The sequence below is a fragment of the Biomphalaria glabrata genome, chromosome 9 (assembly GCF_947242115.1).
Source record: "Biomphalaria glabrata chromosome 9, xgBioGlab47.1, whole genome shotgun sequence".
In the NCBI taxonomy this organism is placed as follows: Eukaryota; Metazoa; Mollusca; class Gastropoda; family Planorbidae; genus Biomphalaria; species Biomphalaria glabrata.
In genome coordinates, this window is record NC_074719.1 from 24,175,200 (window position 1) to 24,191,484 (window position 16,285).

General features: G+C 33.9%; 1 protein-coding gene across 1 annotated transcript; it reads right to left on the minus strand.

The window, feature by feature from the left end:
* Positions 1-2,716: 2,716 nt before the first annotated feature.
* On the minus strand, positions 2,717-15,269 carry LOC106063256 (uncharacterized). Its single transcript, XM_013221572.2, has 3 exons — positions 14,984-15,269; positions 7,954-8,151; positions 2,717-3,406 (listed from the first exon to the last, which is right to left on the minus strand). The coding sequence occupies exons 1-3, from the start codon at positions 15,238-15,240 to the stop codon at positions 3,094-3,096; spliced, it is 768 nt and encodes a 255-aa protein (XP_013077026.2). The 5' UTR covers positions 15,241-15,269; the 3' UTR covers positions 2,717-3,093.
* Positions 15,270-16,285: the final 1,016 nt, after the last annotated feature.

Consider the following 16,285-nt stretch of genomic DNA (forward strand, 5'->3'; position numbering starts at 1 on the left):
AACCTCGCATACACCGTTCTGTTTGGCGAGGGTGAGACTCGGGGTTAAACTCAAAGTTTAGTTATACGTTCACCTCCGGTGGACACGGACACTCCGGACTCGTGGAGTAGAGACGCCACCGGAGGCCGCCTACACCCGGGCCCCCATTTTCCTCTGATTTACCAGACTAACCGAGCAGAACGCCTTCTATGTAACAGCCCCTTGAGGGACGGCGTCTGGACGTTGACAGATCGCTGTGAGAGCTCTTTTACATCCTCGCACAGTGCAATGAGGATGCTCTCGCACCCTCTTAGGCACTCCCAGGGGGGCCCGGGCTTCAAGCTCATCCTCTTTATTTGTTTTGTCCATCACATTGAGTTTATAAAAAGACAGGCTACCACATTTAGTCAGATTGTAAAGACGTTATGTTAAGATGTTGACACTGTCTAGAGGTCACACCTTATAAGGTAACTGAGCTTGTTTACTTGGAGATAAATCTTAATTAGGAAGCTAACCTCCAAGTCACCTCTAAATGGTTAAACGGGTATTAAGTTTTCTGACTTAAAGACAAATGTTAATTAGGGGCTGGGATAAAAGTCACACTTCTACATGTGTACCGATTGCTTACTTTAAAAATAAGTCATAATTAGGTGGTGGACTATACAAAAAAGACACCTACATAAGTTTTCTTTTGCTACACAAATCACGAGTACTTGACTGTCCTAGTAAGCAAATAGCTAATTGAATGTAGATTAACTAACAAAGCTCAGATTTAGATTTTCTTTGTGACACAGACATTGTAGAGCTAAACATCACCATTTCCTTTTTCTGTTTAGTCCATGACACTCACATAATTGATAGACATTGATCTAATTGAGGTTAAATTGGAATAAAGCTACTTGCTAAGCGTATTGACACTGTAGTTTAGTATTATTGTTGAATCACTTTTCCTAACGCGTTATCTTCAAATGTTATTCCTGGGTTGGGTTTCTTGATTTGATAACTATATCGTTGTAACTCCAGTGGCGGACTGATAGAGTTAATGTGTGCGCGACCTACTGACACACGTGGCTTAGGCGAATCACACAGGTCAACGGCTGTCAATGAACAGGGGACAGTACTGCTAGTATACGGACATATGACACGTGTTATGGTCATGTGATCGTAAGCGTTCACGGACGAGAGACAATGTGTAAGAAAAAAAACAGTTGAGTCCTGGACAGCAGGGCAGTAAGGACGGTGCAGTACAAAGTGAGTCCTCGAGAATGTAGCTGTACGAGTGCAGCAGTAGACAGAGAGTAATGTTTAGTAGGCAGTTAAAGCATTGATAGTTAGTGTAGCCAATTGTGTTGTATTGGCTGTTGATGTATTTTTAATTAAACCGCCACATTGTTATTTGAAACTCTTGTTGTCAAGTTCTTGTATTAGATGTGCTGTGTTGAACATTGTGTATAGAAGGCCTGATAGAGAAAATCATTACATTATTAATAATTTGGGATTGTAAAGTAATTTTTGTGTTTTTATGGAAACTATTATTATGTTTTGGTTTTTTATTGGAATGAGAAAGTTAACAACATATCACTTTTTTGTAACATTTATACAATTTATTGATCCTAGCTTTCTATTTTTGTTTTAAGTAGAGAAGGTTTCAACCTGAACACCAGCCTTGACTACGCTCATGGACATTGTTATCTGTATTTCTCTTTTATTTTCTTTTTATTATTGGAGCGGGTTTGAACTTTGAACCTTTATTGGCATTAAGTGACTGTAGTTGGCTTAGATTTTTTTAAATTTTAATCGACGAGGGGGAGGGATTTATCTTCTCAATCACCTGGTGGCTGTGGATTGCTACTAATTTTTAAAAAATTAAAGATGGGGTCTTAAACTTAAAACCCCAATTGATACATCATACTACTGATGATTTTTGAAACTAGTTCCATATAAATTTGAGAAGTCCAAGAACAGCATGAGGACTAGTCTTTTTTATTGTAGGCGAGGAGAGGAATGGAAAAGTGAGACTAGAAGTCATGATCAAAACTATGTTTATGACTGCCTATCGGGTGGGGCTGGGGAGGTCTTTTCAAAGCGGGTCGTTCCACTTGAAGTCAGAAGTCTATGTCCACAACGATTCGCAGGGCGAACTAAAAAAAAAGAGTTTCAGACACAAGGAAAGAGAGTCAGAGAGAGTGAGAAAGAGAGAGAAGAGAGACTGAGAGATAGAAGGAAAGAGAGTGAAAAAAAGAGGTTGAGAGAGATCAGAAAAGAGAGTGAGAGAGAGAGATGAAAAGAGAACGAGAGAGAAGGAAATAGAGGTTGAGAGAGAGCAGAAAAGAGAGTGAGAGAGAGATGAATTGAGTGAGTGAAAAAGAGAAGGAAAGAGAGAGGCTGAGAGAGCAGAAAAGAGGGAGAGATGAAAAGAGAACGAGAGAGAAGGAAAGAGTGTGAAAGAAAGAGGTTGAGAGAGATCAGAAAAGAGAGTGAGAGAGAGAAATGAAAAGAGAACGAGAGAGAAGAAAAGAGAGGTTGAGAAAGAGCAGAAAAGAGAGTGAGAGAGAGATGAATTGAGTGAGTGAAAAAGAGAAGGAAAGAGAGAGGCTGAGAGAGCAGAAAGAGAGAGTGAGAGAGATGAAACGAGAGAGTGAGAGAGAGAGAGAAAGATGAAAAGAGAGAGAGAGAGAGAAAGAGAGAGGGGCCGTTTAATTTCATTGTAACAAATAGAAGAATTCAAGGCTGTTAGATGGATAGTTACAGCGCGTTTAATGCAAATTTAAGTAGGTGTGTCCTGGCCAAAATAAACAAAAAAAAATCCACGGGTGTATCCGGTGTGTGATGCTAGTCAAGTTTATTTTCCTTAAAATAGTCTTGTTCTTTCTTTCAAGCTGAATTCAATAAGAGTTCTTTTTAAATTGGTTATCAAAATTTATATCTAAATAAATATATAAATCGTCTATTTTTTTCTAAAGCTTGTCATATACAATTTTATATCTAAATGTTTTGTTTATATAAATCTTTATTCTTTTTTCAAGCCCGTTTTTTTTTAAAACTAATATTTAAAATCTTAAAATATATAAATCTCTATTCCTTTTTCTTAGTCTGTCATTTAAAAATACACATTTAAATACGTTGAATATATAAATCTGTCCCTTGATCTGTTATAAGTCTAGCTGTCAAATCTACAAAAGGATTGATACTAAAAAGCTGACATGACCGAGTGGATGTGATCCAGTTCACAGCTGTACAGTAGGTAGACATCCGACGCTGGAGACATTCCCGTACACAAAAAAAGGAGTCGCTGAGTTGAACTTGAGCCATGGGCGTGTCCACTAGTTTGGTGTTCATTAGTTTGTCAAAGTTTATTAATTCATAGATGGAGCTACCAACTAATACTTCCATTTCACAGATATGTAGCGGGTTGTTAACATCAGTTCTGAAGAGAAAGATTTATAAAACAAAACTGATAAAAACTGAATAAAAATATATTAATATTAATAAATTTGAATAATACAAAATCTTGTACAGGAATGTAATCAATTTAAATCTCCAGTTAATCAAACAACAAAATATTGAAATGGCGTGCACGTAAACATTCGTGACAGAAATTATTTTATTAGACCTGCTATTTATGAACTAATTTAATTTTTTAAAATTTTATTGTAGTCTTTAAAAAGTATTTGTTTCTGTTATGTTGAAAGACAACCAAGAAAAACATTTAAACTACCTTTTAAAAAAAGACAATACTTCATTAATACATTTTATAGAGCGATTATTTTGATCTTAATAAATAATGAATATTATATTGACAATAAAAAGTGGTCTTATTACAACTAGAGCAGTGTTTCTTAAACTTCGCAAAAACAAAACCTCATGTTGGTGGCCTTTCCCTTGTCAGCTAAGGGGTATGGGGTAGCGCTGTAAGCTCCCCCAGTGGGCAGCTCATTATTCATCCTATTTAAAAAGGCAGATCAAATGTAGTACAATCAAGTCACGTGGGTGTAATGGCCGATACTGAAGTGTGAGTGACAATCGAGATACAAGTAGTGTAAGTAGATCTTTATTTCGCGTATTTATCGTAATATTATTTTCTTGTTAAGGGAGACCTCTTGAAGTAGGCTTTTTTTTTTGTTCAGAATAATGGTTAAATGCTCGTTAGATATACGACTGTTTTGACGCGGGCTTAATGTCTAATTAAGAACCCTTTGAATTATGTTTTCATTTTAAAAAATGATTATATAAATTTATTGGCCCTAAGCAGATGTGTTTCTTAAAAAGATACGATACTCTACATATTTAGATTAAGGCTTTAAGGGTTGCAGAATAAAAAAAATAATACACTAGTTTATAATTTTGCTCAATACGCTTGTTTGTAACTTCTTTATGTTAAAAACCTATAATACAAAGCTCTGAACAAAAACAAAATAATTCGGAAGACGAAGAAGAAATCAGGTAGACCAATTAGATTCTTAACTATTTTTAATTTTTTTTTTTAATTTCAGGATTCAAGAATAAAAGTTTGAGTTTTAATCCCAAACCTATTTATACAATAGAAAAATCTTAGATTGATTATAAGTATATAAAAAGGCGACTAGAAAAAAAATATCAAGTCTCAGAACTCATCCTCAAGTGTTACTCTTTTACTTAAAAGTTTCTTATGAATTCTAAATTGACCAAAACATATTCTTTCAATAATTATTTTAAATTCATGCTCAGTTATATAGACTTTGTCGCCATATTTCACTATTCTGCTTTAAAACGTCATGTTTTCGTCGGGGCCGATAGAGTGGAAACGTAAAAGACCGCTCTACTTTTTTATAATTATTGCTATCGATTGCATTTTGGCATTAAAGAATATGAGCTGGGGCGACTCAATATGACAATGTCATTTATAGCATATATAACTCATATTAGTAACATTTTTTTGTATAAACAATTCGTAATTTCATAACTATATTTCAAAAGAAAAAAGTTTAGGTTTGCCAGGTGGGAGGGGTGATTAAATCTATCGCCCCAACACCTGGTACAACTCTCTTTTATTTTATATTTACTAATTATTAATTTGAGATGAGGATGTGGGTGACATAATATACAAGTGGGTTCCAATATCAATAAGTCTGTTTATACTATAAAGATTCTCAACTATTTTTGTTAAGACACTCTGCTTAAAAATTAGACTGTCCCCTCCACTCAAAAGTCTAGATGCAATTGCCACCCACTACCCACCGCCACAGAAGCGGCAAATATACCAGAAAGGGAAACACTTAATATAAAGATTAGTTATGATATATATATATATATATCAATAAGTCATTTTTATCATATAGATATGTAACTAATTATGTTTCGGCAAAAAAATTGGACCAATCCCACACTCAAAATTAAGGGTCAGAAGGGGGGGCGGATTTATGCTATTGCCGTCCCCCACCCTATTAAATTGGCCAACATACCAGAAGGGGAAAGCCATAATATTAAGATGGTTACAATATTAACAAGTAATTTTGAAAATTAAAGTATGTAACTGTGGGGGCGGGATCGATGCAATCGTCCAATCCCACACCAAAAAAGTGGCCAAAGTGGGCCACTATAGGTTAGAATATAAATAAATGCTATATATTATTAACATAAGAATAAAATTCCAATTAACCCCCCCCCCCCCAGTGGTCAAGACTCCATGAAGTTACTTGAATACAGGTATAGTAAGTAAAAGTGTTTTAGTCATCTCATTTGTCATTTCAAGATTCCTTACAATGTACTCTAGTTATACTTCAGAAAATCGCGAATAAAATTTAATTGAAACTTTATTTCTATGGACCATTCTAAAGAGAATTCGTTTAAATCCCTTGATATGATAAAACACACACATGAAATCCAATTTTAGACTTACGTTTTTTACCCATGGGCTTTAATCATATTTAGTTTCATTTTTAGATTGAAATAGTAAATTACACCCACACAGACACACACATAAACACCGTTCCCCTATCTTTGATCTCGTATCTTTGTTCCAATATCTTTATTTCCATATCTTTGTTCCCATATCTCTGTTCCCCTATTTCTGATCTCATATATATGTTCCTCTATCTCTGTTCCCATATCTCTTCTCCCCTATCTTTGTTGTCATATATCTGTTCCTCTAAATTTGTTCCCATATTGCTGTTCCACTATCTGTTTTGTTCCGCTATCTTTGTTCCGATTATCTGTTCTCATTATTATTGTGCTTTATCTTTGTTCTCTTTATTTTTCTTTTCCGTACCCAACCCTTTCAGGATTTCTCTAATTTGTAGAATAATTTATTAATGTAATTAAATATCTTATGTAAATCCTATTTCTTTATAAATTTGATTTGTTTAATAAATGAATAGGTCATAAAATATCTTCAAAGCCTTATTTGTACAGCTCTCTAAATTTTGTTTTTAATTGCCAGTTCGTTTAAGGAATATTGCTAGGTCACATTTATAGCATGAAACGCGCATAAACCTAACAGCTAAAATATATTAAGTTTTTTGAGTCCTTTCAAGAATAATCTTGCTCAAATCATATGAAGAAAAGTAGCTTAATTAAGAATAATGCGAAGATTAAGATAAGAATTAGATTTCTAATAATATAAGGCTTGTCTTCGAGTCCGAAGATCAGTGAGGAATGCAGTATGTCCAGTTTTTGTGCAGCCCCGACAGTGACCTACATATTTTGCCACATTAAGATAAGCATAACCATTGTGCGCAGGTGGTTGATTTAGATTTTCTTTTCGCCGTCTGCATCTGTCCTCGGCAGCGGATTTTCTTTTGGTCTCAAATCTGTATTCCACGGCCTTTGCGAGTGACCTCCAGATAAGAATAAGATTTCTACACTTATACAAAACACCAAACTATTGAGCACTACCAACTGTTCTTCTAGATTTGTGTAGTACTACAAGAAAAAAACCCTCATCGCCAAGGAAGAAACCAGAAATAGATGTAAATATGAAAGCCAAGAAGTTTTATAAACCATGCAATGATTTTTGTTTCACGTTTTATTATAGTAGAATGTCTTCTTCTTTTTTCTTCACTCGTCACTAAATAGCAGGACCGGACTTAACCATTGTGGGGCCCTTTGCAAAACGGATATCGCGGTGCCCAGTTTTGGGTAAGGATACGGACAATTGGCCCTAAGTGAAAATAAAGAGTTTGCATTAGAAAATACATTCGTCTTTGCATTTTATTCATTTTTACTACGTACTTTACGAGCCTTGCGTGTAGCGAAGTCATTCAGTATATTATAATAATTCTATTTCTTGCATAGATCCCGCTCAATATGCAAAAATTACCAAATGCTTTAATCTATCTACGAGAATTGTTGACCTCAAGTAATTCTTCATTAGTTTGATACGCGAGAAGCTTCTTTCACCAGAATCGACAATTACGGGTAATGCATAATGCCGTTTTTTTTAATCGCGCGTAGGTTTGGCGTTTTTTATATTGAATGACACACCAAAATGACAATCGTTGTCTATATATTTCAGGAGATTTGTATGAATATCAAAAGATTTTAATAATTTCTGGAGATTTCTATGATTTTTTTTGTGCATTTTGCAATTTCAGGAGATTTCCAGGAGCTCCTGGTAAATCAGGAGGCCGTGGGAAATTTGTTATAAGTTAGAAAATGGTAAAATTTAATAATTTACACCTAGAATTATCGCGGGTCCTATGAAAGTGCGGGGCCCACTGTGATCGTATAGGTAGCAATGGCCTAAAGCCTTGAGTCGACTAGATATATATTAATTAATATATTAGTTATTACACATTTCTCGAAAGATAAACACTATATGATAGTATGGTAATATTGTAATTGTATTTAACCATATAAAAGTGTTCTCCATTATAGATAGTTTCAGGTGAGTTGAAATGGTTTTTAAATCGCGCAACGCTGTCCTTAGTACATTAAATATTAAGCTTCAAAAGACAATATCCAGGCCTAAAACCTTACGATAACAATTGTACTTACGTCATACTTAGACGAATATATCTGCCAAGAATGGAGGTCCTGCAGTTGACCAGCAATGGTGTTGTTTCCAGTGGATCAGTCTGATTGTAGCACAAATGGCCAGTTATGTTAGGAAAGTTGGCAAGTTGTCTTGGATCTTCATCAAATATATCAAGAGTAAAGTTTTTCACTCTAATAGCAGAGATGTAGTCTTCGTTTCTGTGAGAGAAAGAAGATAGAATGCAATAGACTGCAATATAACAAACTACTTGTGCTTTCAGCGTAATTGGCTTGTCATAACAAAGACCGGACCTCACAGCCGTCTTCGAGTTCATAGGATATTTCGCTCATCTTCGACGTCGAAGGAGGCGCTTATTATTATTATATATATCCCCTTCGTACACGGTGTGTACATATGTACACATGACTTTAAAACGATTTTTTTTCACATGAAAAGTTGTGGACAAGTTTTTTAAACACGTAGATAAATTTATCGACCTCTTCTTTGTTTATTATACACCGTATTTTACACAGAAAGGAAGCGAATATTTTTTAATTTCAACTTGAATCCAGTTGGTCAAATAGCCCGATTTGGTAAGTAAATTCCTAGGTCTAATTTTCTTATTAAAACTATTCTCTTTGATATAAATCATATTAAATATTGTAGATAGGATGTACGTAATTAATATGTTGCCATTTGAAATATAAAAAGATGAATACATTGTCCTAAATAATTGTGTGAATAGCGATAGTGGACAAATGTTTACAGCGTGTATCACTTGAACACAAAAAAAAAAAAAAAAAATCCATTTCTATTAGAAATCTGATTCCTCAATTTTTATGATTGTTACGTCTGTTACGAGACTCTTAATCACACACCAAACAGAACCCATGGGCGTAGGCAGACGGTTGGGAGTGGGGTTCAAGGCCCCACACGAAATAAAATCCCCCCGCAAGGGGGTGGGTGGAATTTAGTCACTTTTTTTTTGCTTTGATTACGTTTATTTTAGGTAAGATTTGAATACTAAACCATCCCAGCACAGCCAAACGGGTTTTGTGATTTAAACCTCCTACCAGGGGGTTTTGCAGTTAAATCCCCTCTTGTGTAAAACAAAACAAAAACAAGATTACAAAGAGAGTTTGTGTTATTCCTTTTGGATCCGCCTATTCGCAAGGAATAGTCAAAACATAATTTTATATTTATTGTCAAAAGTAATAAATATTGTTTCATAGATTTATTTGCCCTTGTAAATTGTTCTTTCTGTTTTACATGTTCCATGTCCTAACCTCCCGCTGGACGACGGGGGGTGGCAGTGAGCTGGGTATGAACCCGAGACCGTGAAGATAATCAGTGCAGCACGCTAACTGCACGATCAGGCATTTCTGTCAACTTAATAACAAACTGGTTACAAAGTAATAGCCTATTATTGATACAGAGATTATTACACATTGCGGCATGAAATCTACCGAGTATGTACAAAATGTCAGACGAGCGATTTTAGATCATCTTTCAGCATTGATTTGTAATTGAAAATAATAAGAAGAGAAGAATAGATATCTTGCTTGTAGGCCTACCTCGATGTCTAGATTTATGAAAATAAAAAGCCTAGAAAATCTATCAATAGACTGAATGCAACATTAAATTTTTTTAAAAAGTAGATTAGTTTTAGTATATTAGGCTATAGCATTGCAATATTAATCTAGACTTTGGAAATCAAAGTCTACACTTTAATCTAGAAATTGAAATTCTATATCTTGATCTAGTCTATATCGTTTTAAACTAGACCTAAAATGATTTTAATTAGAATATAAATATAGATATAGTTTAAAAATCTAGATATATTGTAAAACATCAAGATATATTAAACAAAATCTAGATATAGTTTAAGAAATTTAGATAAGATCTTAATCTAGCAATGTCTATTTTAAAATACGAGTCAGATAACGAGGTTTGATAAACATTACTATACCGAGTTGATTTAGCATTTCATTTTAAGAATTAATTCCATATGACGTCAAAGGGAAAAAAATCCACTGCGTCACACGGCCTAGCTAGACTAAAAAATGCATTTATCAATACGACCCAGTTATCGAGTGTTCATAGACATTGGTGCACCAAGTGAGTTCTTTTTGCATTTCATTTAAAGAACTAAATTCATATGACGTCAGAGCAAAAAAAAGTCATTACGTCACAATGGGCTAGTACAAAAAAATGTTTTTATTAACACGGGATATTAACGACATTGGTGCACTGAGTTCTAATAGAATTTATTTAAAAAGGATTAAGGCCGCATTTTTTGTGCGTTTTGTCTTTCAGTCAGTCTGTCCGTCATGTTAATTTAAAAAACAACAACTAAAAGCCATTGAAATTTTGATTAACATTTATATTTCGTTTCGAATTACCACAATAGTTTTAAGTATGATTGAAGTATATATATTATAGATTGTTCCGGATGATTGTATAAATGGTAAGAAAGAAAAAGAGAATTCCAGATAAATGTAATACCGTTAATTAAGTTTATGGGATGGTCATGTATAAAAATTAGATGTACCACACCTTGTGGAGAGAATTTAATACCATACTTTGGTGTTTGGAAGTTGTTTTCCTAAAATATCGGAACATAATATTAACGATAATTAGAATTTGTAACGTTTTAGCTAGAAAATTAAATGTAGTGTAAGAGAAAAGTGAAATTTAACATAAAAATAGAGTTACATTTTCTTTCATTAAAAATCCGGAACAACATTGTTTCGTAAATGCGAATATTATTTGTTTTATTTATTGAAAGATGGATTTTTAACAGTTATTTGGCATTAGTAGATTTTTCATATAAATTTCAGAAATTTGTAGCGACGATTTGTAAGAAAATGTAAGTAATGTAGGTCGATTTCTTTTCAAACAAAAATCCGGAACTTTCTTTATCGATTAAAAAACTTTTTGTTATGTTTCGGCAAGAAAATTAAATGTAAAATAAGTCTAAAAAGTGATTTTCAATAATTGTTTCTAGTAAATTACTTTCTTTTTTTTAAAATCCTGAACAACCTATTGTCGATATTTTTAAAATGTTTATTTAAAGATGAAAATATGGAACAATTTAATATCGATAACTAAACTATAGTAACGCATCGTCAAAGAATATAAGTGTAATATTAGTCAGCTATGCGATTTTGATTTAGCATGTATATGTTATTTACATTAAAAAAAATGGAACAACATTTTATTGATAATGTGTTTTTGCAACGTTTAAGAATGGAAATTAAATGTATAATAGGTTAGAAGAGCAAACAAACATTCGTTGGCATTGACTAATTTTGCACAAAAACATCCTGAACAATCTTTTATAAATACTTAAAGCTATTAAGATGTTACTAGAAAAACATTAAAGGGTAAATCAGAGTGTCAGAAGCTTATAGAGTTTTTTTTATTTAAACGTGACGGACAGACCGACCGACCGACAAAACGCACGAAAATAAGCCTCTTTTATTATGATGAGGGCTTAAAGAAAAATAAATAAAACATTATTATTTTTAAATTTTTGAGGGAACTAATAGCACCATGTCTTGCAGATGCTTGTCACACTACTGCACGAAAGTCGCTGAATAAAAAGTCCATTTAAAAAAATGTACGTGATATTTATATACAAAGTGCATTCTTAGCCTGTATAAACAAACATAAATGTTTTCTTTTAATTTAGCAGCTAGTTGACCAGAAACAATACCTTTAACTAATATTTAGTTTTGTTGTGAACATTTCTTTTACATTTTATAAATACATTTGACTTAGTGATACTGAAAATACACAAGAAATTCGTCTTCTTTGTTAACATATTGTAACATTGCCTCCCTTACATTGATGGAATTGTTTTAGAATAGGTGTACTATTATGAAAAGTCGCTTGCATAATTAATTTCATAAACTAAACGTTTTGCTTTTTTAGAAAACCAAAAGTAGCGTTGCACTTAACTTTTCAAGCGGCATCGCATGGTGAAATATTTTTCATTTCTCTTCTAGTTTTGGAGATCTGAGTGTGACAGACGAACAGACGGACTTTACGGGGGACGCTAAAAATGCAAATGACAATCCCCAAAATCCAAGAGCACAGCTAAGGAAGATTTTGATTTAAAACCCCCTTCCGAAATTTACGATAAAACTTCCTCTTCAATATAAAAATGCAAAGAACACACTTAAAATTCTATGAGCGTAGCCAAAGGGCTTTTAAGTTTAAACACCCATTCAGTGAAGTTTGATGCTAAAAAATACATCTTAAATATAAAAAAAGCAATTTAGACACCAAACTTCTTTGAGCGTAGCCAACCCAGGGGAGGGGGTTGAGCTTAAACCCTCCTCCTCCAGATGGCTTTTTAAAAATAATTTTAACACCCCTGCAGATGGTTTTGAGTTTAAAATTCACCCTACAGAGAATTTTGTTGTTGAAAACCTTTCTCTTCAATATTATTCTAAAGCAGTGGTTCCCAAACTTTTTTGTCTCGTAGACCCCTTTGCATGTTTTTAAGTTTTCGGTAGACCCCCCAGCATTTTTTTGAAAATTCATTAACTTCAGATGTGCTTTTCTCACTGATTACTATGCGATATATATTTATTGATGACATTCAAAGCAAAATAAAGCAAAATAAAATTTAATATACATTACAAGAAGTAACTAAACAACAACAAAAAAAAACGCCTATTGGTGGGCAGCTTTCATAATAAAATGTCAATCTTGGGCTTCAATTTAGTTCGGGTTAACATTCTATCTTCTCGAAAGTAAGAAAATTTATCATTGTCATTGTATGCTTCATTAATTTAATCCTCACATGAAACACTGAGATTATGCCTTCGTGTTGATCAAATTTAGGTTATCACATTGTAGCTGCAAGTTAACCTCATTCAATTTCTGAAACAAGTTTGTGAAATAGACTATATCCGATTCCCGTTTAATTTCTGTGTTTCAAAATAGGATCTTAGCAACCAAGAACTCAGAAAAAATAGTGTCAAAGATAAGCCTTTCGAAAACTATCATACTTCATTGTGAAGGAGCAATTGATCAAAATCTCAGGCAAAAAGCAATTCTTTTTGAATTTCTTGAATCATAACAAAAATATAATAATACCACTACATTATCAGGCAAGGTTAACTAGTCCAGCTTTTTAAAAAAGTAAATTGTAATAACACGATAACCATTCATTGTCCAAAACTCATTTCACCATTACACCTTTGAACTGTATTGTTGCTTAGAGGAATTTTTAATGATATCAGATATAGGATTGTGTAAAACAGATTGTAAAACCTCTTCAATGGTTGGCAAAGTCAATATTTTGCTTATAGTGTGCAGTTTTTTAGAGTTTGATATAAGCCTAACTAAATATATTGTAAGACGCTCACAAACCTATTCTCTACTATGATGTTTAATCAACATTTTTCTACTGTGGCTTAATTCTGAATTTAAAAGTTTTCAAAAGTATTTCAAATCTTAATCTATATTATTTCATGTTGACTTTTCTCAATGTTCCAGCTTCGATGGTTTCATAGCGACATAGCTTCAAACTTTGTTTAAAAAAATAAAGAACAAATGCAATAGTTGTTCAACAAAGAAAGAATGAAGCCAAATTTTTAATAACAATTTACGGTCAACATTTTATTTTATAGACTCGGCCATGTAAATTATTACTTTCCTGTAGACACAATTAAGGTATTTAAAATAATACGTTAAAATGTTTAAATTAAAAAAAAAATCATTCCACTAACAGGGTTGAAATTCAAAGGATTAACTAAGGTACAAATCATGCGTGAACGAGTTAATTTCATGAATGGTCATGCTTCAATGAGATCCGCCTTCGTAGACCCCCATTAACAGGCCATAGACCCCCAATTTATTTTTTCACTTCCGTAGACCCCTTGGAAGTCCTCGTAGACCCCTGGGGGTCTATATAGACCACTTTGGGAATCACTGTTCTAAAGCAAACTACAGTCACGTAATTCCTAGAGCTAGCAAAAAGAGGTTACACATTTTTACCAGCGGGCTTCATTAATAAAATGCAGTGGATAGTCATCTGCCGAAATTGAAAAACACTAAATGTAGCTCAACGAAGATCGCTAAGACGATTTTTGGAGTCAGTATAGAGATCAGATCTTAATCTAAGAAATCCTTTGTCGAACTGGTGTCGACGCCTTAGTAAGGTTGTGACGGTGCATGATGTTTGCGGGACATGTTCTCCGACAAAATGAATAACGCATAATAAGAATTGCGATGACATCCTAGTACAACTTGGCACCACACATTCATGGAGGTCCTCAGTACAGGTGGGAAAAGGCTGCAGACATTGCCAGTGATAAATTTTTGTGGAAACAGCTTGACGGCATATGCTCGAACGGCGCGGGAGGGTCTAAGTCAGTAAGAATAGCACATACGGTTTTTGGAATAAAACTTTTAAATAGCAGGATAATGCACTGTAGATATCTCAAAATATGTAGTTTGTTGGCTTTCAATACCGGAAATAGTACTTGGTGGCGATGCTTCTTCCCCAGACCCCCTTTCTGGCAAGGGCGGAAAGTCTACAATTTTTCCTCTTACACAAGGAAGAACCTATTCTAGGGTGCGTCTCCCGAAAGAATGAATTAACAGAATGTAATAAAGATTAATTATGTACACACATAACACACACACACACACATATATATATTATTTATTTTTTTTTTACCTGGGAGGCGGAGAGAACCAAAGTAAATTTATAAGAACTTTATTCTTGGTTCATCGAATAATAATACCCATAATATCCTCGTTTACATTATCTCAATATGTAATTCTCCTCTATCTTTCAACACGCATTCACACTCTTCCACATTCACACCATGCTGCGCACGCAACACAGATGAAAATTGGAAACATTTAATTTGTGTACATCATGTTCAGCTGTCTTTAGCTTTCATTGGTTGCAATAATAGAAAGGTCCTCCTCTATACACAAAGACACACATCAAGGCGTGAAATTAAATTCTAAATAAAATCTAGAAGTATTTTCTTTATATGAAAAACGTTTTTATAAAAGAAGTACCTGTTATAGAGTTTTATTTGCTGCACATCAAACTGACCAAGCAAGTCCACTATCCACCAGGGTGTACGTTCAAAGCCTGTATGCATACAATGCCCACTAAGTACTGCACCATTATAGTCTCCATCTACGCCTAAATAAGAATAAAAGTTTTCATAGTTCGAACTCTGACTTGAAGGTTTGAACCTGGCAGCGTTGTATAGAACAGTGGTCATGCTGACACTGGTGATAAGTACACAGGAGACCGCGATTCCATACATAGTGACTGGGTTAGCTACTTAATTGGACATCTGTTGAAATAGTTTCGCAAACTACATGAAACGAGTCGCCGGCAAGAGTATTCCTGATCGATTAGTTGGCGTAATAAGTGAGTCTCAACATTGGTAGTAGTTTGTATAAGCAACATTAAATAGATTATAATTTTATGTTATTAAATGTTAAGTTTCTTTTTTTCTTACACATTTATTTCATAAAATGTTATTTGTTTACATCTAATTCGTTACAGAAGTTCGTCCCAAGAAGGAAGCATGTGTCCACCTAGTCGTGTAGAGTAATTTACAAATGTAAACTCTATAGAGCCTTTTTTTTTTAAGGCTGATTTAGGCAACCCTTCTCTTGCTTTAATGGCACAGAGAAAAAGGAACACTTACAAAGTAGTCCTAGAATATGGAATAGGAAATGCACTTTTCTGTTTGTGATAGTATTTAAATACTGTAATCTCTAGTAATATGTATAAACGTAATGTAGTTTTAAAATGTTTTTTAATTTACATTTTTTATGGCAATGTTTTCCTGTTTTTTTCAGATTAGGAATGAGTTCAGTGTTTTACATGCGACGTGCAGACAAAGCCGTAGTCTGCCGGCGGTCTAGTTCAGAAACTACATGAGAAAGAACTGTGCTCTGCAGAAGGAGGGTGTGACTAGTAGAGAAGCAGTCTTTTTCCTCTCTTCAAAAAATTAGTATCTTAACCTTGCTTTTTAATATTTCTGTTTATCTGGAAAAAAGTTTGTACACGGCAGTTCTCCGACACACAATGTCTGATCAAAGCGAAATGTTGCACTATTATTTCTTTTATGTGCGGGAACATCTTGCAAATTGTGTTATGTAGAGAGGGTCGGACGGACAAACAAGACCACACATTTGGCTGGAGTAGTGATAGTAAAGCTTTATTTCACAATGTCTGTAGATGGAGTCCTTGCAAGAATAAAACATTACAAGAATTTCAGTGATTAATTATATATCACCATCAGTTTAAGAAAGAATAATTTATTGAACAATAAAAATTGTATATTTACAACAAGGATC